General features: G+C 63.0%; 2 protein-coding genes across 5 annotated transcripts; one reads left to right on the top strand and one right to left on the bottom strand.

Annotated features, from left to right (window-relative positions):
* Nucleotides 1–3,082: 3,082 nt before the first annotated feature.
* Nucleotides 3,083–19,232, top strand: BCAN (brevican). 3 transcript variants are annotated; one of them, XM_065043281.1, is made up of 15 exons: nucleotides 3,083–3,329; nucleotides 9,066–9,158; nucleotides 9,288–9,680; nucleotides 9,859–10,033; nucleotides 10,126–10,253; nucleotides 11,211–11,504; nucleotides 12,827–13,222; nucleotides 13,840–14,025; nucleotides 14,197–14,658; nucleotides 16,551–16,658; nucleotides 16,793–16,951; nucleotides 17,976–18,058; nucleotides 18,403–18,547; nucleotides 18,756–18,938; nucleotides 19,019–19,232. In XM_065043281.1, exons 2-15 carry the CDS (start codon nucleotides 9,074–9,076, stop codon nucleotides 19,042–19,044), a joined length of 2,823 nt encoding a protein of 940 aa, XP_064899353.1. In that variant the 5' UTR covers nucleotides 3,083–3,329; nucleotides 9,066–9,073; the 3' UTR covers nucleotides 19,045–19,232. The 3 variants fall into 3 exon arrangements, with proteins under 3 accessions (XP_064899353.1, XP_064899354.1, XP_064899355.1); XM_065043282.1 differs by lacking the exon at nucleotides 11,211–11,504; XM_065043283.1 differs by lacking the exon at nucleotides 12,827–13,222.
* Nucleotides 18,825–23,002, bottom strand: HAPLN2 (hyaluronan and proteoglycan link protein 2). Of its 2 annotated transcripts, none has more exons than XM_065043329.1 (6): nucleotides 22,645–23,002; nucleotides 22,309–22,527; nucleotides 21,718–22,068; nucleotides 21,187–21,303; nucleotides 20,900–21,085; nucleotides 18,825–20,800 (listed from the first exon to the last, which is right to left on the bottom strand). In XM_065043329.1, exons 2-6 carry the CDS (start codon nucleotides 22,394–22,396, stop codon nucleotides 20,517–20,519), a joined length of 1,026 nt encoding a protein of 341 aa, XP_064899401.1. In that variant the 5' UTR covers nucleotides 22,397–22,527; nucleotides 22,645–23,002; the 3' UTR covers nucleotides 18,825–20,516. The 2 variants fall into 2 exon arrangements, with proteins under 2 accessions (XP_064899401.1, XP_064899400.1); XM_065043328.1 differs by having other exon boundaries at nucleotides 22,309–22,422; nucleotides 22,645–23,000.
* Between the last annotated feature and the right edge of the window lie 665 nt (nucleotides 23,003–23,667).

Raw genomic sequence — 23,667 nt, 5'->3', positions numbered from 1 at the left:
TATCCATGTCTCTGGGGATTGCTCAGGATCAGGATCCACTGGGATGGGGATGTTTGTGTCCCCATGGCACGCCTGGGGTCAGGACCCACCTGAGGTGGGGACATCAATGTCCCTAGGGTTTGCTCAGGATCAGGATCCCCTAGGATGGGGACATCTGTGCCCCCCCCATCCCCATGAAGTACTTGGGGGTCTGGGGGGGGTCACAGGTTTGAGGGTGGCGCAGTGGGTGAGTGTCATCTCGGGGTGGGGATTGGCACGGTGATGGTGAACTTGGCACATGGTGATGGTGGGGGCTGCTACGTGGCTTCAAGCAGGGCTGGAGGGGGGAGGAGGAGGAGGAGGAAGCACAGCTGGGCTTTGGGGCCCTTCCAGCTTCCATGCAGCTGGGAGCCACCTGTGGCTGTTAAACCAGGTCCATGTGGGATGAGACCCCCATCCAAAGCCTTGGCTGTTGGGTCTGGGCCTGGGGCCATGGGAAAGGCCAGGATCCCCCGACATCTCTAGGGCTGAGGGCAGGGGTGGGGATTCTCTGATGTCTGATAAGGGCAGTGCCCTGTTGCCACCTTATAAAATCACAGAATTACAGAATCATTTTGGTTGGAAAAGCCCCTCAGGATCATGGAGTACAACCGTTCCCCACCCCTGTCCCTGCCCCATGTCCTGAGAACCTCATGTCCGTCTGTCCAACCCTCCAGGGATGGTGACTCCAGCACTGCCCTGGGCAGCCTGTTCAATGCCCCACAGCCCTTTGGGGAAGAAATTGTTCCTAAATCCACCCTCAACCTCCCCTGGCGCAACTTGAGACCGTTTCCTCTGCTCCTGGCGCTTGTTCCTGGGGAGCAGAGCCCGACCCCCCCTGGCTCCAAGCTCCTTTCAGGCAGTTCAGAGATCAGAAGGTCTCCCCTCAGCTCCTGTTCTCCAGCTGAACCCCCCAGGTCCCTCAGCTGCTCCATCACACTTGTGCTCCAGCCCCTCACCAGCTTCGTTTCCTTCTCTCCACTCGCTCCAGCACCTCAAGGGCTTTGCTCCTCTCCCTCCTCCCCCGTCCCTTCCAGGAGCTGGATGTCCCAGGGCTCTGCCCCATTGATGCCACCAGCCTGGAGGGACCAGGAGCTGCCCTGGGAAGGGGCAGAAAGAGCAGCAGCCTGGGAGGATTCACCCCAGGCCAGAACGGAAACCCTGGCCAGGCTGGGAACATCTGTTCCCAATTAGTTTGGGGGATGCTCCTTGCTGAGCCGGCGCTTTGTGCTTCCTCAGCTCTGAGCCATCTGCCGCAAAAGTGCCGGGTGAGGGATGTGACCTTGTGGGTTGGGTATGGGGGCGCAGAGGCTGGGGCAGCTCCTGGGTTTCACCCCTGCCCATTGCAGTGTCCATCCCCATGTCCATCCCGGCATCAATCCCTTTGTCCATCCCAGTGTCCATCCCCATGTCCATCCTAGCATCCATCCCAGTGTCCATCCCAGTGTCCATCCCAGTGTCCATCCTGGTGTCCATCCCGGTGTCCATCTTGGTGTCCATCCCAGTGTCCATCCCGGTGTCCATCCTGGTGTCCATACCAGCATCCATCTCTGTGTCCATCCCTGTGTCCATCCCAGTGTCCATCCCAGCGTTCATCCCCGTGTCCATCCTGGCATCCATCCCTGTGTCCATCCCAGTGTCTGTTCTGGCATCCATCCTGGTGTCCATCCCAACATCCATCCCTTTGTCCATCCCGGTGTCCATCCTGTTGTCTATCCTGGTGTCCATCCTGGTGTCCATCCCAATGTCCATCCCAGTGTCTTTCCCAGTGTCCATTCTGGTGTCCATCCTGGTGTCCATCCCGGTGTCCATCCCAGTGTCCATCCTGGTGTCCATCCCAATGTCCATCCCAGTGTCCTTCCCAGTGTCCATTCCGGTGTCCATCCCAATGTCCATCCTGGTGTCCATCCCGGTGTCCATCCTAGTGTCCATCCTGGTGTCCATCCTGGTGTCCATTCCAGTGTCCATTCCAGTGTCCATCCCAATGTCCATCCTGGTGTCCATCCCGGTGTCCATCCTAGTGTCCATCCTGGTGTCCATCCTGGTGTCCATTCCAGTGTCCATCCCAATGTCCATCCCAGTGTCCATCCCGGTGTCCATCCCGTTGTCCATCCATATCAGCTCAGCACCGCGGTGCTGCCTCACGGGCAGAGCGTTGCGCTGTGCATCACGCGCCGGACCGCACCGCTAACGAGACCATCTCCGCCACCCGTAATTATTTCCCGGGGCAACGACTGATTAATTCTGCTCGGGAGCTGCAGCTTTCTGCAAACTCACCCGAGCAATTATCTGGCAGGCTCTGTGCTGGCCCCCTGGGCAGTGGATGCTGCGCACAAGAGAAAGTTTGAGAGAGATCTGGTTCAAAAAAGCCCCAACGCTGCTTTGAGGGCTCTGCCCTTGTCCTGAGGGGCTCAACTCTGCAAATGGGGGTCCCCAGCTTCACCCCAGACCCTACTGAGCACCCAGATCCTGCCACGTGCCTCCAGCGTGCCTAAAGGTGCGTTAATCATCCCGCTCCCCTGCGACATGGATGCAGGTGGGTAAACTGAGGCACGGTGCCTGCTCTCTGCAGGATTGAGCTCAGTTGAAAGCGCTCTGCCGGGAGGTCGGGTCTGGCTGCTCCCAGCACCCCACTGGGGCCGGTGAAGCCCCCCCGGTCCCTCAGCCCCTGGATGGTGCCTCCCCCACATGGGGACCCCACTGGCAAAGGAGGTTTTGCATGACAAAGCCTCCACTGGCTATTGGGACCCTCGCCCACAGCCCCCTGCACAGTATGAGAAATAACCATCCCAAGAGCATCCCCATTCCGTCTGGGGGGGGCTGTGGAGGGGACCCCCTTCTCCGGCCGGTCCGGGGGAGCCAGCGCCGGCTGCTCCTCCACTTGTGCTGTGTTGGGTTAAATAACGTGCCGGGGTTGAGCATCCTCCGCTCCCCACACGGCATCTCGTGCTGGGGCTGCCAGGAGGGAGGGACGGGGAGGGACGAGCAGCCTGCCAACACGGTAATAATTCCTTTTTTTTTCTTAATTAGGGGAAGGAAAAAAATATAAAAGGAGGAGGGAAAGGGGAAGGAAAAGAAGAAAACGAGAGCCGAGGACACGGACACACACACAGGACTCCTCTTTTCTCGGTGCCTGCACTTATGCCTGGCAGAGCTGGTTCCCAGCCGTCCTGCCAACCTGCTGCCTGCGCTGCCCGTGCCAAGCCGCAGCTCAGCCCCGCGCCCTGGGCAAGCAGAGACCCCCCCGGTGCCGCCGATCCCCCCGCCGCCAAGAAGGGCCGTCGTGGGGCTGCCGCCACGCTCCGAGCAAGGTGGGATGCGGGGAAAGCGTCGCGCTCGGCCGCTGTCACCCCCGGGGTCCCACTGGCAGCTGCCGCTGCCGTACTGCGCTATTAATTTCAATATCTCATTTCACCTCTGCGCCCGAGGGGAAAGTGAGAGGAGAATCGATCCGGCGCGGGGATGCCGAGCGCCTTCCCCGCGGGATGCGGGTACGGGGGTGCGACCCACCCTGCGGAGGAGGATGCTCGGAGCCGGTGGCCCCTGGGGTCCTGCTTTGGGGAGATTTGTCCTTGTCGCTGACCCCCCCAGGAGGACAGTGTCATTCTGCAAGTTCGGCTCTTTTTAAAGGATCAGCTTGTACCAGCGCTGGCTCTGCAGCGCTTCAGGCAGCGAGGGAGCTGATGCGGGCGTTCTGGTTAAGTTGGATGGAAAAAGGACTTTGATGCCGGCTGGTTACCGCAGCCTGGAGCCCAACCTGTCCTGGTGCCCGGCCGGGTTCGAATGTTTGGGGACAAGGGAGATTTTTGGGGTTGTTTCAGCAGCTGCTCTCATGAACCTTTGTTTTAGAAGAGCTGTGGGAGAGACTGGGGGTCCGGTCACAGGGGAGCCCTCCCCATCTGTCCGGCTGAGCCCCTGGATGGGTCCTTGTCCCTGGGAGGCTGAAGTCAAGGTAACGGCAGAAAGGGAAACTGAGGCACGGGCTGTGTAGGGTCTTGCATAGAGACACAGGGGACCAGGTCCCCCTTCTCCTGTCCAGCCAGATGGAGAGGTTTTCAGGGGCCAAGCTGCCCCATCCTGGAGGGGCTGAGGCAGAGTCCAGGGTTTGGGGGGCTGCAAGGCACCACTGGATGTCCCCATGCTCCCCCGGCTCTCTCAGCACTGTCCCCCAGCCCTGCTGGTGTCTCAAGGCGGGGGACAGGAGGGGCTGGGCAAAAATAAAATATGTTTTGTGTGTTTTTCATGGCTTTTCCCTGCTGAGACGTCCCAGTGTGGACCCCAAGTCCCCCATGGGGTGTCCTGGGCTGGGTAGTTTGCTGCAAACCCCGTCCCCAAAGCATTTTGTCCCGGGATGAAGGGTCTGCCCTTGAGCATCCCATATGGGGACCATTTCTGTCCGAAGCCTCCTCTCCCATCACACTGACTTCTCCCTCCTCAATTCAACACAGAACCTGTTGCTCTTCCTTTCGGCTGCCGGAGGGGTGGGAAAAGCTCCCTCTGCCCCAACCCTGAGCCTTTCCCAGCTGCTGGGGGGATTCATGGCGGGGTGAGGGTGGGCAGGATGCTTTAGGGCTGCTTTGCAGGGGCAAACTGGGAGCCTGGGTCCTTCTTCGGGGTGCTGTGATCTTGTACGGGGAGCTGCGAGCGCACCGGTGAGCACGCAGAGGGGCTGGGGAGCTTTGCGGGTACCACCTGAGGAGCAGGGCCAAAATCTGGGACCCCTCATCCCCCACCCCACAAATTCCTGCCCCATCTCGTGCCTCAGTTTCCCCACCAGAGCTCTGCAGCCTCGGGAGAGGCAGGGATGGGTGTGCAGACCCTCACCCCGGCACACGTGTGCTCGTGTGTCCCTGGGGGTCCATACGGGGTCTGCTCACACTCCCACCCCTCCATGCGAGACCGGGTCCCCCAGGGACCCTCCCCAGGCTCCCCTGGGCTGCCAGGGTGGCACGTTCCCATATCCCAGCCCTGCAACAAGGAGCCGCTTTCTGGCTGCTGGGCTGGGGGGACTGAGTAGCTCTGGCAGCCAGAGGGACCCCCCCTCTTCACCCCACCTGCTTCCGGGCTTTTAAGCTTTGCCAGCGGCTGCTGCCAAGAGGCAGCCGGGTGCTTCCCACTGCATCCCCAGTGCAGAGCACAGCCCCCCCAGCCCCTCCCAGGGGAGCTGGCGTGACCCCCAGCACCGCTGCACCCTGGGGACCCCCCGCGCGCAGATCCACCCCATGTGCCCCCCAGGCTGGGGATGGATCCTGGACACATGGATAGTTTGTAGAAAGGGGGGGGATGATACGGACACAGCCACATATGTGCTGGGACGGGGGCGCGCGTGGACGGGGATGTCAGTGTGTCCGTCTGTCCGGAGCCCGTTGCTGGTAGGGATGGGGCTGCCCGCCCACGCCTGGAGCAGGGCCAGGCTCTGCCCGTGGCTGCTGACTCATTCTGCAGCTGAGCATCCCTGGAAAGCCACTGGCCCCCCCGGCACGCTGCGGGCTGGCAGGGCACCTTGTGAGGAACTGTCACGTGCAGGGGACAAGGGGCCATGGAGGGTGGCTTGGCCCCGGATGAGGAGAAATCCCATCTCTGGAGATGGGGAGGTACCCAGCCCCCCGGCCCCTCGCAGCAGCTCCTGCCCCTCACCGGGACCACCGCGCTGGGGGTGCTGCAGCCCCAGATGCGCAGGCCCCCTTGTTCAAGCAGCCGCCACTGAAAGCGGAGCCGAGCTCAGGGGAGAAATAAAAAGATTGTTCCTGTCCCAAAATAGAGCTCAGCTCCATTTTCCACCTGGTTTCCCACAGAAATGGAGGTTAGCCGGCCCCGCCACGTGCGCGCCTGCATCTTGGTTGCTCCCAGCGGCTCCTGAGCTCTGAGGTGATGGAGACGATGGAGCCCAATGAGCCGCTGCCATTCCCCGCCTCGCTGAGCGTTTTGGTTGCATTTCCCTGCCCCTGCTCCCAGCTTTTCCTCCTTAACGTGTGGGCTGAAAAATTCTCCATTTGTGGCAAATAGGGAAAGAAAACCAACCCAAAAATCCAACCCCAAACTCCAAACGTGATGTCTGAGAGTCTCTTGCCATCACGGGACTTTAGGCTCATGGACAGGGTGGAACCAGGTTTAATCCTCCCCGCGTCCCATTCGCAGCGCTGGCACCCTGGTCCTGGGCAGACACTGCTCACCCCAACTTGCCCCGTTTCTGTAGAGCTTAATCACTTGGATTTTCTCCCCAGGGCTTTGCGGCTGCTGCCGGCCGCTGCCCACGCCACCACGGCGCCTTGGGAACGGGAAGAAAAGGCGCCGGTGACAAAAGCTTCCTCGCTCGGCCACCCTGGGGGACGGCAGCCAGCCCCTGTGCTGGACCCCGGCCACGGCTGCCGAGCAGGACGGTTTTGTCCCTCGCTCCAGAAAGTGGGGCTGAATTCAAATGATCCGTCTGGAGCAGAGCAAGCCCCCAGCTTGGCTCCGGCACCACTGGCCAGGTCCTGGGCTATTGGGCTTTGGCTGCCTGTGCTGAGCTCCTGTGGGGAAAGGGGTGGTTTGTGGTCTGCATGTGATGGCCAGTGTTCACGGTGCCTGGTGCTGCCTGGTGCCTGGTGGGAGCTGTACATGCATGGTACATGGTTCTGGGGGCTGTACATCCACGGCACTGGGTGCTGTACACCATGGTGTGTAGTGCCAGGAGCTGTATTCACGGCCATTCTGTGGTGCTGATCCCACGGGTAGTCTCAGGGAGCCCTGTTTGCAGAGGGATGGGGGTGACGAGGACGAGGAGCTGTTGAACCCATGGTGCATGGTTCTGGGGGTTGTACATGCATGGTGTGTGGCACTGGGGGTTGTACATGCATGGTGCATGGTGCTGGGTGTTATACATGCATGGTGCTGGGGGCTGTACATCCATGGTGCATGGTGCTGGGAGTTGTACATGCATGGTGCATGGTGCTGGGTGGTATACATGCATGGTGCTGGAGGCTGTACATCCATGGTGTGTGGTGCCTGGAGCTGTACATCCATGGTGCATGGTTCTGGGGGTTGTACATCCGTGGTGCATGGTGCTGGAAGCTGTACATCTATGGTGCATGGTGCTGGGGGCTGTACGTGCATGGTGCATGGTGCTGGGTGTTGTACATCCATGGTGCATGGTGCTGGGGGCTGTACATCCATGGTGCATGGTGCTGGGAGCTGTATATCCATGGGGTGTGGCACTGGAGGCTGTACATCCATGGTGCATGGTGCTGGGTGTTGTACATCCATGGTGCATGGTGCTGGGGGCTGTACATCCATGGCGCATGGTGCTGGGTGTTGTACATCCATGGTGCATGGTGCTGGGGGCTGTACATCCATGGCGCATGGTGCTGGGGGTTGTACATGCATGGTGCTGGGGGTTGTACATGCATGGTGCTGGGGGCTGTACATGCATGGCACCGGGGGCTGTATATCCATGGTGCATGGTGCTGCGTGTTGTACATGCTGGGGGTTGTACATGCATGGTGCTGGGTGTTGTACATGCATGGTGCATGGTGCATGGTGTGGGAGCTGTACATGCATGGTACATGGTGCTGGGGGCTGTACATCCATGGCACTGGGTGCTGTACACCATGGTGTGTAGTGCCAGGAGCTGTATTCATGGCCATTCATTGGTGCTGATCCCACGGGTAGTCTCAGGGAGCCCTGTTTGCAGAGGGATGGGGGTGACGAGGACAGCCTCCCATCGCGCTGGCCATGGTGGCCAGTGACCTGAGCCAGAGAGCGCCGCGGAGGTGCCAAATCCGCTTCTGTGGCTGCCGAAATCAATGCAGCACAAAGAGCTCATAGATCACAAAGCTGCTCTGAGTGCCAGGGTCGTGATACTCATAGATCACAAAGCTGCTCTGAGTGCCAGGGTCGTGTTCCATCCTGGGGAACCTCGTGCTGCATCCCTGGTGCAGCGGCTGAGGAGACCCCAGGACCCTGTGCAGAGGGGTGTGGGGACATGGGCGCTGCGCTCCCTTGCGCCCCACGCAGCATCTCCCCTTGTCCTCGGCATCAGCCTCCTCTCCGCAGGCTGTGAGAGGCCACGGGTGGCCAGGGCCCCTCTGTGACATGCCAGGTGTCCCCCAGTGGTCCTATGCTGCTCCCCAGGGAGGGCTGGGGGCTGGTGACAGCCGTGCTAGCCACTGGGCTCTTCTTTCAGCTCCGGTCCCAGCCCGCGGGGGAGAGCCCTTTGTGCCAGGCAGCCCTGAGAGAGGCCGGGGACATAATGGCAGCTTTGCTCGGCCGCGGTTTTCCCAGCCCGCGTGTAGGGAACCTCCGGCGTGAGCTGAATGGCAAAGAGAAGCCGTCCCGCTCATTCCCTCCCCCAAGCCCTGTGCTTTGTGCACCCTCGGCCGTCCCCAGCAGCTCGCTGACCTCAGCCCCCCCCCCCGCACCGTACAACCCACACGTGCACGAGCGCACGCACACGCATGTGCACCCCCGCACGTGTGCGTGGGGCAACACGCGTGCAGAAGTGCGACACGCATGCCGATGCACAAGCACACACGCGCGTGCCCTGCTTGCACACGTGCACACGTGTGCACGCGCTCGCCACCGCCAACTGGGGCTCGCCGGCTCTCTCCTGCTGAACACCAGCTATTAAAAACCCCTTCTGAGGTTTCTTAACTGCGAGCACGCAGCCCCAGCTCTGGCATCGCCTCCCTGCCTGTTGGAGCTGAGGTTTGGGCTCAGACTTTCCGTGCTGCCGGGGCCAGGCTGGGCTCTGCTGTCCCCAGGGGACCCGGCTTGGGCAGCTGGATGGGACGCAGTGGTGCTGAGCTGACAGTCTCAGTTCCCCGTGTTCTCTCCCTCCTCCTGTTAACCAGGACACATTTCCTTCTCTTCCCTCTCCTTTCCACCACACACGGGTCCGCGTTACCCCACGGCATCCCTGTCCCCCTGCCCTGACACCGCTCACATCACCACATCCCGGTGCCCACGGGCCGGGGGCTCTCTCAGCTTCCCCCCCCGTGCAGGGAAGGGATATTGTTGAAGCGTTTTGGATTGTAAGCACAGCTGGTGGTTTTTCCTCCCCCTTGCAGGGCAGAGCATGGCCTCAGCCCTCCCGCTGCTGCTGCTCTGCGTGCTTGTCCCCACGGTGGTCCCGGAGGTGTTTGGCCCTGGAGATGGCACAGGTAACTCAGCATCACCGGCTGCACCTGTGCTGCTCCCTGCACCCAGAGGGGCTGCGTGGGGGTCTGGGTGAGGGGCTGGGGTGGGGGCACCGTGCCGGCCCCCTCATGGCTCCTCTCTTCTCCATCCAGAGGACCTCAAGGCTCTGCAGGTCTCCATCCCGCGCCACCCGGCCCTTGACGCCGTGCTGGCGGGCGACATCACCATCCCCTGCCTCATCACCTACCTCGGTCCCCTGCCCACCGCCGGCACAGCTGGGCGCCGCGCGGTGCTGGGAGCCCCCCGGGTCAAGTGGACCTTCATCTCCGAGGGCAGGGAGGTGGAGATCTTGGTAGCCCGGGGGGACAGGGTGAAGGTGAGCGAGGACTATCGCCTCCGCGCCTCCCTGCCCATCTTCCACCAGCGCTACACCAACGCCTCCCTGCTGCTCACCGAGCTGCGGCCCAACGACTCGGGGATCTACCGCTGCGACGTGCAGCATGGCATCGAGGACGGCCATGACATCCTCGACGTCAAAGTCAAAGGTACCTCCGAGAGGAGACCGGTGGCACTTGGGGTGGGGGAGGACGGGGGTCACTCTCCCGCCTCAGCAAACCCTGGGTGCAGATGCACCCGTATGGGTGGGGGGCTGCTGCAAACGTGCACCCGTGGGGGTAGGGGGCTGCCATGAAGCCCCTTGCCCACACCCGTGTCCCCCCCCAGGGGTGGTGTTTCATTACCGGGAGGGCTCCATGCGCTACGCCTACACCTTCACCGAGGCGCAGGAGGCTTGTGCCCGGATCGGCGCCCGCATCGCCACCCCCGAGCAGCTCTACGCTGCCTACATGGGCGGCTACGAGCAGTGCGATGCCGGCTGGATCGCCGACCAGACTGTCAGGTGGGCACCGCCACATCCCGGGCGTCACGTCCATCGCCTCCCCCGTCACCCTTTGCCAGTCGCCAGCCCCACCCTGTGCTTTCCCACCCCAGGTATCCCATCCACACGCCTCGCGAGGCCTGTTATGGAGACATGAACGGCTTCCCCGGGGTGAGGAACTACGGGGTGGTGGACCCGGAGGACATGTATGACGTGTACTGCTATGCCGAGGAGCTCCCAGGTGCCTGCGATGCCCGCAGCCCCGTCCTGCCCTTCCCTGCTTATCCGGCTGCACTAACCACCCCCCATAACCCCACATGAAAATATCGCCCCACATCACAGGCGCTGGCTCTGAAGCCTCTGAGCTCTGCAAGGCTTTGGGCACTTCGGTGCCCGCAAGCGCAGGGACTTGCTGTGCTGCGTTGCTGGTTGGGTTTTGGGGGACACGGGGCTCTCCCCTCACTCACCCCCTGGCCTCGGGGCTGGAGATGCCCAGGGTGACCTGCCCCAGGCTGTCACCACGCTGTGGGTACAGCGACATGTGGTGTTTTGGGGTCTGGGCCAGCTCACGTCGCGTTTTGCATGTGCTGGGGTGCTGCTTGTCCCGCGGCTCGGACACGTCCCGCCTGGCTGGGTGTGCAGGGGTGGCCAGTCCCTCCTTCTGTCCCCAGTGAGGGTCTCTGCCGGCAGCTGCGGCTGCTGTGAGGCTGGCTGGGTGATGCAGGTGGCGGAGATGCGGTGCCGGTCAGTGGTGTGTGGGGGACAGTGTGCTGGGACAGGGACATCGGTGTGGTCGTGGGTGCTGGCACACAGCGTGCATCATGGCAGCGGTCACCAGCCCTTTGCAGCATGAAGGTCCCCTCGGAAATGTCCCCATAGGTGCATTGTGCTGTGCAGGGCATGGTCCTGCTCCTCTGCTGTCCCTTTCCTGGGTGCCTTAAAGTCTCAGCTCCATTTGCAAGGGCAGGTATCCCATGTGGCATGGCCACTCCAGCTGTCCCCGTGCTGTGGTTGTCATGAGGGACCAGGGACAGGCAGGGCTCTCCAGCCTCCAGTGCCCCCATTGTGAGGACCATGTTGGGGGTCCCCATCCCCAAGCCAGCTCCTGGGACCATGCAGAGAGTGGAGGAGGCGAAGAGCTCCTGGAGTCTGTGTGTCCCCCCCAGCTCTGACAGCCGCCTCCTTCCTCTCTTCGCAGGGGAGATCTTTTTGGAGACGGCCCCAGACAAATTCACGCTGGAGGAGGCGGCGGCGCGGTGCCGGGTGCTGGGCGCGGAGCTGGCGCGGACAGGGCAGCTCTACGCGGCTTGGAACGCGGGGCTGGACGCCTGCAGCCCCGGCTGGCTGGCCGATGGCAGCGTCCGCTACCCCATCGTCACCCCCCGGGAACGCTGCGGCGGGGCCCTGCCGGGTGTCAAAACCATCTTCCTCTTCCGCAACCAGACGGGATTCCCCGATGCCCAGAGCAGATACGATGCGTACTGCTTTCGAGGTAAAGATGGGCACCCCCCGGCCTGCAGGTGCTCCCAGAAAGGGACCAACACGAGGGTTTGGGGCGCCCCCCGGGCAGGGTGCGGGTGCTTGGTGTGTGCGGGGTGCTGGCTCGAGCCCACCCACGCACCGAGCGCTGGGTGCAGCGGAGCTGGGGTGTCCTGTGGGGTCGGGATCCCTCCGTGCTGTGCACTATGATATGGCGATAGAGCAGGGGTGCTTTGCACCGTCTCAGTTGTGCACGTCAACCTGTGGTGGTAGGATAGGGACGCCTTGCATGGTCTCTGTGTTGCATGCTGATATATCGCGATAGAGGAGGGACAACCTGCATGGGCCCAATACTGCATGCTGATATGTCGTGACAGAGGAGGGATGCTCTGCATGTTCTCAATGGTGCATGGTGATATATCGTGACAGAGTAGGGGTGCCTTGCATGTCTTCAATACTGCACGCGACTATATCACGACAGAGCAGGGATGTCCCGTGTGGCACCGTCGGTCTGTGTGAGCTACGCGGGCATGGCCGTGGGGTGGTTCATCTGCTGGCCGGAGGTGCTGCCGGGTCCTGGTTTTGGGCAGGATCACAGTGGTGAATGGGAACCGAGCCCCATGGGCAGCGCTGAGCTGCCGGGGGTCACCGACGGACACAGCAGGGAGGGGACGAGCGAGGACGGACGCTGGCAGGAACAACAGGCAGGGAGGGAGGAAGACCCGCCTCTCCGCTCCTCCCTCCTCTCTGTGCACCCTCTTGGAGCCACGGGGGCTCCCCAGAATCAATGGGATGCCACGCATCTCTGTGCCTCAGTTTCCCCATCTCTCGGCAGAAAGCCCATGGGTTAGGCAGGATGGACCCGTCCCATAAATCCGCGACCCCCGTAACACACTAACTCTGCGCTCCTTGGGGATGGAGATGGGGGCCTGGAGAGGGACCCCCCAGGGCAGGTGCTGGTGCTCATTGAGGTTCGGGGTTTGCTGGAGGGGGAGGAGGAGGAAGGGGGAGAATCACGATTGGGAAGGACAGGGATGAGGAGGAAATGCTGAGTGTAAAACAGTTGAACCCACGAGCCATGGCCATCGGCTCCAGGGCGGCGTAAATCAGCATCACCTCGTGACACCAGGGCTCAGGACCCGGTGTCACAGCCTCAGGGGCCTGATCCTGCCCTGCACCAGCCCTGCTTAGAGGGGAAGGGAGGTCAAGGAGAGCTGGGTCCCCGTCGGGGTGCCAGGCTGTCCCCAGGGCTCCAACCCCGCACCAGGGCGATGGCATCTCTGCCTTCCATGGCCAGGACCGGGCAGTAATATCCCACTTTCTTTTTGCCCACAGAAGGGACAAACTCTTTCCCTGAGGCTGCCAGAGAGCCCGAGGGCCTGCAGGAGATTGTTACAGTGGCAGAAAAGCTGGAGGAGCTGCAGCTGCCCAGAGCGCAAGTGGAGATTGAGTCGCGAGGGGCTATATACGCCGTCCCTTTCTTTGAGGACGCGGAGCTGGAAAAGCCGAGCCTGTCCCCCGAAGACGCACTGGGGCCAGGGGCCCGGCACCCCCCACTAGATACCTCCGTGTCCCCTGCCGTCCCTTTCCCCACGGCCGTGGCCGTCCCCGAGGCAGGCGTCCCGCGTAGCTGTGGTGCGGAGCCGGGGAGCCGGTCCCCCGCGGAGGAGGAGGGGGCGACAGGGGCAGTTGGGGAGTGCCCAGTGCCCGGGCACGAGCTGTCCCGCACGGGTAGGTCGAGCGGCCACGGCGGCGATGCCAGGGCTGGGGTGCAGAGAGGAGCCGCAGGGACGGAGGTGCCAGCATTGCCAGGAGAGGTCAGAGGAGCACGCGGGTGCCTGGGTTGCTGCAGCCGTTACCATGCATTTGGTAGAGGGAACACCCATGGCCGGGGCATGGGTGGCTCGGCGTAGGGCTGCACACAAGTCACCAGTGCAGGGACATCCGTCTGTCCCTCCCTCGGCCGGGGTCGAGCATGCAGGGTCAGTGCTGAACCACGGTTTAGTTGCAGAGAGCTGGAGGAGGGTGCTGTTGGCCAGAGGGAGAGGAGCCCGGGCGCAGCGGTGAGGGGCTGCACGTGGCCCCTGCCGCAGGGAACCTCGTGTGGGGCCGGGCTTGGCGGTGGCCGAGCCGGAGCTCACTCTGCTGTGCCACTTTGGTGGGGACAACATTGTGTGGGCTCGGGGCTGCTTCCGTCTCCCTGTGGATCTCTGTGCTGGCGTTGCCCCTGAGTGGTGCCTGCTGCAGCAGGACCTGCAGCGCTGGCTGGCGATGCCAGTGCCCATGGCCCCACGGGCGGGCTGGCTCTGGTGCTGGTGTCTCACCACTGTTCTCCTTGCCCTTTGCAGAGGAGGAGCAAGGAGCAGCACCGGGCAGGGACCCTGGCATTGCATCAGCAGAGAGCCTGGGTGGAGGGCGAGACCCCAACCAGCCCACAGAGCCGGACACCATCACCAGCACACAGCTCTCCATGGTCCCACGGGCAGGTGCAGAGGGACCCACCGGTGCCCTGTCCCTGGATGGGGCTGCAGCAGGTGACATGGAGCACCCTGAGGGGTTTCCCCGGCCACCCAGCCCCACCATCCCCACATGCCGCCCTGACCGCCCACGGGATGCCATGGGGCAGCCGGCCCGCACTGCCAGCCCCGGGGCACCAGGACACCGGGTGACATCGCCAACCAGTGCCACTTCTGCCGCCTCAACAGATAGCCGAGAGCCTGGTGGGACCCCTCCGCGTGGCCACGGCTCCGGCAGGGCGAGCACCCCCGTCCCCCCCACCGAAGACGCCGAGCTCTCGGGAGACGTGGCCGAAAGCCCCAGGGTGTCCCCGCTGCCCCCGGCGCCCTCGCAGCCTCAGGAGGAGGGAGAGGAGCAGTCAGGGGCCCTGTGGGTCCCCTCGCCTGTGGCCCCAAGGGCTGGGACCACTGTCCCCATGGCAGAGGTGACGGTGGTCACCCCATGGCACACGGAGGTGCCCAGCAGCAGCGGTGCCCCAGCCACAGGAGGTGAGGAGGCTGTGCCACGACCCCCAGGCACTGACCATGGGATGCCCACTGTATCTTCAGAAGAGGAGGAAGATGAGGAGGAGGATGATGAGGAGGAAGAGCAACCCGCTCCCTCCGCTGCAACGGTGGAGGGTTTCCTTGCAGCCATTCCTGGAGAACCAGGTGGGACCCGCAGGGACGGCCTCACCTCTCCCCATACTGGTGGCTCCGGGGTGGCCCCGGTGGGGTCGGGGGACCAGTTCCCCAGCACGGCCGCCCCCCTGCCCGCCCTCCCCACCGAGCGGGCCAGCGTGGGGGCAGGCGCCCGCCCGGCCGGGGGTCCCCGCCGCAGCGCCCTGGCCCTCGGGACAGCCCTCCTGGCCACTCTGTGCCACTAGAGAAAGCCAACACCTTTCCTTCACGCTGTGCTTCCCTCTGTCCGTCTGTCTCTCCTCTCTCTCTCTCTCTTCTCCTCAGCTGGGTAAGGGAAGGTTACAGGTCCGGAGAAGCACATATTTGTCAAACAAATTGGTCTGAGCTCTGCATGCACTTAAATCTCTTCTACTTCTGTGAAGTGTTTTAATGACTGTTTCCATGAAAAAAATCCAACCAAGGGCCAAACCCCTCCTCTGACTAACAGTGGTACTAATAAAGGGAATTAAAAGCTTTCTAGAACAAGCATCTCGGCTTGATCCTCCCTTCGTCCCCGTGTCTGCTGCCTCGCTCCCCCACAGCCTCTCCCACTGACGAACTAATCCCCTGGCCCCCCCACCGCGAGTCCCCGGGGAGTATGGCGGAGGGGACCCCACATGAGGTGGGGGGTTACGGCTGCTTTGTGCCCTCCAAGGGTCCCCCCGGGCTCAGCTCCCCCGGCTGGGGCTGGAACCTGCATGGCGTGAGCGGGGGATGGCTTCCCACCCTTGGGGGGCACTGCTGGGTGGTGGGGTGCAGGGCCCCACCAGGAGCACCCCGCCTTGGGCAGCCCTCAATGGCCAAGCGCCCCAAAGCTGCTGCTGTAGCCCCACGTGGAGCGCAGCTCCCCCCAGCTCCACTCCTTCACCCATCAGCATTGGAGGTGAGCGGTGGGGGCTTGAACTGTGTGGGTGGGTGTCACCCTCTGTCCCCCCTGCCATGTTCCCAGCTCCGGTGACACTCCCAGCAGCCAAGCCCTGTCTGTCCTCCTATCCCCCTGCATGGGGGTCTCTGTGGGGTCCCCGGGGTCCGGCAGTGCGCCCCCTGCTCCCCGGATGGCTGGGCCTGGTGGGACGGCTCCTGCCCTGGCAGGGACAGATGCTCGGAAAGAGCCAGACGTGTGCCACAAAAATAGCTCGTTGCACCCTGGTCTGCTGGGGATGAGCTGGGTGTCCTGAGCCAGGGGAGGTGACGCTGTCTGGCGACGGGCAAGGGCAGTAGCATCATCCTCGGCACCATCGTCCTTGGCATGGCTCCACTGAGCCAAGGACCATTAAATGGGGCATCGTGAGGCTGGAGGGTGTCAAGGACGTCCAGTCCCCGCTCCGCTGGCGGTGGCGACAGCGTTAATCACGCTCTTGAGCTGGGCTGGGAGCACACAATGTGCTCCAGGCGCCTTAATGACCGTAACGGGCTGGCGTGGGTCAGAGATGGTGCCGGCTGAATTATCGGCCCTGGCCAGGCTGAAGGTGACACCAGGGGACAGGCAGGGGGCTCACCTTGCTGCCAGGCTGGGACATGCCCAAGGCTTTGTCCTTTGCACATCCCGTCCCAAAGCGTGTTCGCTCTGTCACTGCAGGGGAAAGCAGGGGAGGGCTGGGGGCTGGCATGGCAGTGACCCCCTGATGCAGGGGACAGGAGCATCCATCCCATGTCCCCGTGACCAGGGAGACGCCAAAGAACCGGGGGCAGTGCAGGCAGACGGGATGGCTCCGGACATGTCACTGCACACACCAGCCCTCCCGCTGTACCAGACTCGGTGCCAGGCTCAGGCCCCTATAGGGTGCTCACTGCAGAGATGATGTTTAACGATGTCGGGAGCTAACGAGGTGGTCCCTGTGCGTGAGCTCCCGCAGTGAGGAACAGCTGCGTGTCCCTTGCAGGTGGCTGTGTCCCCAACCCCTGCCTGAACGGAGGGACCTGCACAGAGGACGGTGCCCACCCCACCTGCCTCTGCCTGCCCGGCTATGGAGGCAGCAGCTGCGAGAGACGTGAGTCCCCCCGGCCCAACCCAGGGACATAAATGTGGGGAAATCAGGTTTATTCTTTTTATTTCTTGCTGACGGGCTGGGCTCCATCACCTTGACCCTTTGCTGTCTCCCTCCTCGCCCCCGTCGCGGCTCAGCGCTGGAGAAGTGCAGCCCCGGCTGGGACGGCTTCCAGGGAGCCTGCTACAAGCATTTCTCTACGCGGCGGAGCTGGGAGGACGCGGAGAGCCAGTGCAGACATTATGGGGGGCACCTGGCCACCATCCTGACCCCCGAAGAGCAGGACTTCATCAACGGTACGTGGTGCCGCCCCGGACCCCGATGCGTCGTCCCCATAAAACCTCCGTCCATGGGATGCTCAGAATCCCTGCAAGTTTTAAACCTTAAGCCAAAAAGTAGATGAGGTCCAAGGCAGAGCTGCAGCCCCGCTGTGCCCTGGGAGATGCAGACACTGTGCAGCCAGAGAAAATAAAGAGAAAAGGAAATAGCTGATGTGATGGATTGGCCGGACTGTGGTTGGATCCTCACTGGCCACTTGGCTAGTGAAAGGCAGGGGAAGCATGATGGACAGTGGGACAGCAGGATGGATGGGTGGATGGATGGATGGATGGATGGATGGATGGACAGATCGACAGACAGAGGAGCAGACAGACAGATAGATGGACAGACATGGGAGCAGATGGACAGATGCACAGTGGCTGGACAGACCAACAGAGGGTTGGACATGTGCAAGTCCATCTGAAGGCAAAGTAATGATGAGGCTGGAAGAGCACGGGGAGGGAGAGCAGGATGGGGACAGCAGTGGGGGGGACACGGAGAGGCCTGGAGGGACGTGGGTGATGCAGGAAGGGGCAGGGACAGGCTGGGAGAGACAAGGGCAGGCATGGATGGGCAGGGATCGGCTGAACCAGGAAAGGGCAGGCAGGGACGGGCAGGGCCAGGCAGGGGCAGGCAGGACCAGGCAGGGGCAGGCAGGGGCAGGCAGGGCCAGGCAGGGACGGGCAGAGACTGGTAGGACCAGGCAGGGCCAGGCAGGACTGTGGGGACACAGGGCGCTGCCGCCCCCTCCCGGCCAGTCCTATCCCGTCGCTCCCCCGGGGGTGCAGCGCGGGGCGGGAGGGTCTCCGCTGTGTCCCCTTCTGGGTCCCCCTTGTCCCCAAACCCCCCAGCACCCCCCCTGCAGGGCTGGGGACACCCCCACCTCCCCACGCTCACCCCCAGACCCGCTAAATTCAGCCTCTAGTTCCCTTGAGCCCCCTCCTTATGGGGGGCGCTGGGGGTCCCAGTTGTGCCCCCCCCAGCACCCCCCTGCCCCCCCAGACCAGTACAGGGAATACCAGTGGATCGGCTTGAACGACCGGACCATCGAGGGGGATTTCCAGTGGTCTGACGGCAGCCCCTTGGTAAGTCAGGCTGCCAGCCCCCGTGTGCCCCCCGGGAGAAGAACCACCCCCCGCCAGGCACCTCGTCATCCTCCTCCATCACTTGGGGACATGAGTCCAGACCTGGGACCGGGCTTTGCAGCCCGCTCAAGCGCCGCTCACCTTGGCTGGGCTGAGCATCCCTGGGGGTGCTATGGGTGAGCCAGACCCCAGGGTTTGGGATCCCAGGTGACACGGAGATGGAACCTTGTTCCCAGTGGGTTGTCATGGCCAGGACGCTGCAGCTGGGTGCACGCTGGTGTGGTTCCCCCCTTAAAGGGTGTGCTGCAGTGCACCGTCCCCCCCCGTCCCTCTTGTCCCCCCAGCTCTATGAGAACTGGCACCCCGGGCAGCCCGACAGCTACTTTCTCTCCGGGGAGAACTGTGTGGTCATTGTGTGGCACGACGGGGGCCAGTGGAGCGACGTGCCCTGCAACTACCACCTGTCCTACACCTGCAAAATGGGGCTGGGTAAGGTGAACCCCCCCCTCCCGCTCCGGGCAGGGGCTGCACCCCTCTGAGACCCCAAAGCAGCCGTTCCTCACCATCCCCGCAGTGGGGAAGTGTGTCCTGTGCCTGGGACCCTTGGTTTGTTTGGGGTATATTGGGGGTGTTCGCTGTGGTTTGGGGGTGGCCATCCACAGATGGGTGCAATGGCCCCTTGTCCCCCCGCCCGCAGTGCAGTGCGGGCCCCCCCCCGCTGTCAGCAACGCCCGCGCCTTCGGCAAACCAAAGCAGCGCTACGAGATTGGCTCCATCACGCGGTACCAGTGCCGCCCCGGCTTTGCCCCCCGCCGCTCGCCCATCATCCGGTGCCGGGAGGATGGGACATGGGAGCCCCCCCAGCTCGCCTGTCGCCCCGGTGAGTGCGGGGTTCCCCCATCTCCCCCCAGCATCTGTTGGGGTTTTCCCTTCACCCGGGGCTTCTCGTGTCCCCCCCAGGCCTGGGTCAGCCCCCCGACGACTGAGCGAGTCCCCAGGGCAGAAGCCGCCCCCTCCTTGGGTGCTGGAGCCACCGCGGATGGAGCCGGTGCCAAGACACCAGCGCAGACACCGGCGTGTGGCGGAATCTCACCACTGGGTGTCTGCCTCCTTGCTTGTTTTATATCTGTACAAAGAAATCCTAATAAGTAAAGATTCCCTTGAAAGGAACCGACAGCGACTCGAAACGTAGCACGAGGGGTGTTTTGTTCCTGGAGCCACAACGGAGTCCAAATCAAGGGGGGTCACTGCGGGAAGGCGATGGCTATGCTGTGCCAGCGTCCCCTTTCTCCCACCTATGGCCCACAGGGCAGACGCCCTCGTGGGGGGACATGGGGACACTCAAGCTGTGCTGAAGCTCAGTGTCCATCCTGGGGTTGGGGGCTTTTGCACTTGCAGGAAAGGTAGAATCCGCTGCCATGGGTATGTGTCTCCCAAACTCCCCTCCATGTTGCTGTGGGTCTTAAAACTGGTATATAGGTGGCACAGAGCAGTGGTCTGGCCATCGGGGGCAGCCCTGGCACAGGGGTGGGACAGACAAGGCTGCACGGCCCCAAAATTTGGAGCACGGCAGCCCCAACCGGTGCTGTGGAGCCACCGGGAACAGCCTGGGCACAGCAACATCCCCAGGGACTGCAGGAACAGCACAAAGTGGCTCCCGCATCTGGGTGGCCTTGGGGACCGCTCAGGGTTTGGGCTGGGATGCAAACACAGGGGACTTGGGGGCACATTGTGGGTGCTGGGGGATGCTGGTATCTCCCCACGCAGTTTTTCCCCCGGTGCTGTGCCAGCAATACAGCTTTTTATAGCTCTCCCCGGCCAGACAAACAGCAAAACTCAGAAACCCCCGGTGTGCGGTGCCAGGGACACCGATAACTGTGGGACAGGGCAGCTGGGGGGCCCCCGCATTGGCTGACCCCCTGTCTGAGATGGAAAACCCTTGGCAAATATCACGGAGGGGTCAGACAGTCCCGGGGGGGCAGCGGCCAGGCAGGAGCGCGGCTCTGCCATGCAGCTCTACCGTCGCTTTATTAATTGAGAAGGCAAAACTCCATTAGTCACGCTCGTTAATGCCCAGCCCCGTGTCGCACTTGCACCAGTCTGAATCCTCGTGGCTGCGGGAGCGGGGACAGGGAGAAGGACACAATGAGGTTGGGGAACGGGGAGCCTGTGTTGCCCTTGGGGGCGGGATCAGAACCCCATTCCTCGTCCAGCAATGAGTTTGGCTTCTCCAGCGAGCCCTGAACCCCAAAAAGTCTCGAAGCAGGGTGGGGTGCAGGGAGCAGCTCCATCATAGGATGCAATAAGCACCCGAATCCAGCTCCAGCGCTCCGTCGGAGGATGCACAAACCACTGGGAGACCCCCTCAGTCGCCCACTTTGACCTCACCACCTTGGTGACGAGGGCTGGTGTCCCTGCACCGTCCCCTCCGCTCAGCCCACCTCTCCTCCCGCTGCTCCTACTTCCCGGTGAAGCAGTAGGTGCCGTAGGTCCGCAGCTCCTTGCTGGGAAAGCCGAAGCTGCGGACGCCGGGGTCGGGCAGCCCCCCGCAGCGCTGCCGGGGGGTGGTGATGGGGTACCGCACGCTGCCGTCCGCCAGCCACCCCCCGTCACAGCGATCCAGCTGAGAAAACTTCCAGGCTGAGTAGAGCTGCCCCACTTTGGCGATGGCGGCACCATGGTTCTGGCACGCTTGCCCGGCCTCCTTGAAGTTCAGGTGGCCCCGGATGAAGTAGACCTGGCCTGGGGATGGATGGGGACACAACGGATGAGCGGCCACCGTGGGAACAACTCCAGCCCCGAGACAATGCAGCGATGCCATGGTGGGGACCGCAGCACTACCTTGAAGAGCAGAGGTGAAGCAGAAGGCATCGAATCGGTCCTTCTGCTTGTCCCTGGCGCCATAGGTCCGGACGCCCGGCAGGAGGAGGCGGCCGCCGCACGGCTCCCGTGAGTTGATGATGGGGTAGTGGACGGTCCCGTCGAGGATCCAGCCAGCGTTGCACCAATCCAGCCCCTCCGTCCAGGCTGTGGGGCCAGAACCAGCTCAGCACCAGCCCTTCCCTCCTCCCCGTGCTCAGCAAGGTGTGTTTTGGGGGAGAAAGAGGTTTTTTTGGTGGATGCTTCACCTTTATAGAGCTGCTGGTAGGTGGCGAGGCGGGAGTCCTGTTGCTCGCAGGCTCGCTTGGCTTCATGGTAGTTGAATTTGTAGCGCCCGTTGCTGGGTTGGTAGGGAAAGACAACACCTGGGGGGACAGGGATGGAGGGTGAAGAAGATGCTGTCCCCAAGGAGGCTTTGGCTTCTCATTGAATCACAGAATAGTTTGGGTTGGAAGGGACCTTTCAAGCTCTCCCAGTGCCCCCCTGCCATAGACAGGGACATCTTCACCAGCTCAGGTTGCTCAGAGCCCCGTCCAGCCTGGCCTGGGATGTCTCCAGGGATGGTTCAGCCACCACCTCTCTGGGTACCTGGGCCAAGCTCTCACCACCCTCAAGGCCAATAATTTCTTCCCTGGGAATTTGGTGCTGAAGATAAGGCTGTGGCCATGGTGCAGGACATGAGGGATGGGAACACTCGGGCATGGGCCCCTGGTTCCCTCTTGGGACCCCTCTGTGTCCTGCACCCCCAGGGCATGTGGTGGGAGGGAGCCCAGCCTCACCTTCAAGGTGCAGGGTTAGCGAGACGCTCTCATCCTCCAGCCCGTTGACCAGCTGGCAGCGGTAACGTCCCTCATCCTCCAGAGCCACGTTGGTGATGGTGAGCGAGGCATCGTAGCGGTGGCTGTGCCGCAGGCGCACCCGCGGGCTCAGTGGCCCGTAGTTCTTGTGGTACAGCCCGTTGGTGATGATGATGATGCTCTCCCGGTAGTTGGCTGGTTCCACCTTGCTCCACTTCACGCGGTAGTTGCTGGGCAGGGCGCGCAGGACGCAGGGCAGGGTGGCCGTGGCCCCCCGCTGCGTGTGCACCGTGGCGTGGAGGGGCTCCAGCAGGTACTGCAGGCGCGGGGGGGCTGCGGCACAGCCAGCAGCCTCGCCACAGGCTCACCATGGCCCGCTCAGCACCTCCCTTGACATCTCAACCCTTGTCACCACCTCCAGCCCCATTCCCAGCACCCATCCTGGCTCCTTGTCCCCCTCCTGCCAGCCGCCGGACACACGGCCCTGGCTGGACGACCCCAGCGCCACCCCCCTCTGCCAGCATCCGCTCCGAGCAGCAGCACCCTGTGCCCCCCCTGTGCCCCGATGCCTACCTGGGCTCCCTGTCGGCCGCTGGAAGATGCTTGATGCAGGGGGGACCACCAAGAGCCAGAGGGAGCCGAGCACGGGAAGCCAACGCATCCTTAGAGCTGGGGGCAGGACAGTGCCTGGGGGGAGCGCAGGGTCAGTGACGTGCAGCGGGACATACCCCAGCTTCGGTGGGGACCGGAGGACATGGCAAGGGGCATCTGCAGGGCTTGCAGCCGGGGATACTGTGGGGTCAACGGGCAGCCCGGCTCTGTTGGGGCTCATCGAGGGGATGTCCCCTCACAGGACACTGAGGACACAGGATGTCCCAACCCCACTCCTTCGTGTCCTGCGCCTCTTACCGTCCTTTGTGCAGCCACCGTTTCCATCCAACGTCTCCAACGTGTGCCCCAGCGCCCGCTGCGTCCCGTCCTTGTCACAGCTGCCACATCACAGGGCTGAGGGCTCCAGAAAGGCCAAACCTGTGTCGCGGTGCTGCTGGGAAGAGGGGACACACGGACACGGGAGGTGGGGAGCAGGTGGTCCCAGCCCCTGCCCTGTCACCATCCCGGGGCCAGCAGCGTCCCGGCAGCCCCGCGGCCCCGTGGTCCCTTGGTGTCGGCTCCCATGGCGGAGGGAGCGGCAAGCGCCGGTTGTGCCCTCGCTCCCTGCCCTGTCGCCGTCTCTTCGCTCTTTCTTCTCTATTTTTCCCCCCAACACCTCCCTGAGGAACGCACGGGGAGGAGGAAGCACAATTTCCCATTGTGAGCATCTTTCTCTTTATTGTTCTGCTCGGCAAAACACAGCAGTACCAGCTAACAAACATCCCTTTATTCGCAAGCCACAGCGTCAGGGAATTCAGGGAAAATGCCGGCACGGCACAGGCCCCCGGCAGCCCCCCGGGCCGGTACAGCCTCCCCTCGGCGCTGGCTCCCAGTGCCGGGACAGTGCTCTCTGCTCCTGCAGACATCAGGGCAATAGTTCGTTTTATGCCTTCCCCTGCATCACGTGTCCGATGTAGGGATGCTGCTCCCATCTTTCGGGGCTCCCATGGGTTGTGTGAGGGGTCCCGCCGCTCTTGCAGCCCCACCGGCTGGTGAAAAGTCACCAGAGAGGCTTCTCCATCATCACCTTGAGGCTGGGATGCTGCCGGGAGCAAAACAAGGCCAGACAATGGGGCTGTGTTCCAGGCTCCCGTATCTTCTCCCCCCGCGGGGTCTGTCTCCAGGGGTGGAGGCGGCTCATCTCAAAGGAAACACAAGACAAGCAGCGTCTGTCCCCAGCACCAAGGGACACAGTGATCCCGGCTTCGTCGTGGCACGCACGGCACAGAAAACAAACCTCTCCAGGGAAAGCGGCACCAGGGCACACGATGGCTCCTCAGC

This window comes from Columba livia, chromosome 28 (assembly GCF_036013475.1).
Source record: "Columba livia isolate bColLiv1 breed racing homer chromosome 28, bColLiv1.pat.W.v2, whole genome shotgun sequence".
Lineage (NCBI taxonomy): Eukaryota > Metazoa > Chordata > Aves > Columbiformes > Columbidae > Columba > Columba livia.
Note: the sequence above shows the minus strand (reverse complement) of the source record. Positions and strands in the feature narration are given on the sequence as shown.

Bases quoted from the DNA above. Each gene is read 5' to 3' on its own strand.
- HAPLN2 (XM_065043329.1), bottom strand. From the start codon at position 22,396: ATGCGTTGGCTTCCCGTGCTCGGCTCCCTCTGGCTCTTGGTGGTCCCC. The intron at 21,086-21,186 runs GTGAAGCATCCA...CTGGCCCCACAG, and splicing joins CTACCAGCAGCTCTATAAAG to CCTGGACGGAGGGGCTGGAT. The intron at 20,801-20,899 runs GTAGTGCTGCGG...ATCCATCCCCAG, and splicing joins CTTCACCTCTGCTCTTCAAG to GCCAGGTCTACTTCATCCGG.
- BCAN (XM_065043281.1), top strand. From the start codon at position 9,074: ATGGCCTCAGCCCTCCCGCTGCTGCTGCTCTGCGTGCTTGTCCCCACG. The intron at 18,059-18,402 runs GTAAGTCAGGCT...TTGTCCCCCCAG, and splicing joins GGTCTGACGGCAGCCCCTTG to CTCTATGAGAACTGGCACCC. The intron at 18,548-18,755 runs GTAAGGTGAACC...CCCCGCCCGCAG, and splicing joins CACCTGCAAAATGGGGCTGG to TGCAGTGCGGGCCCCCCCCC.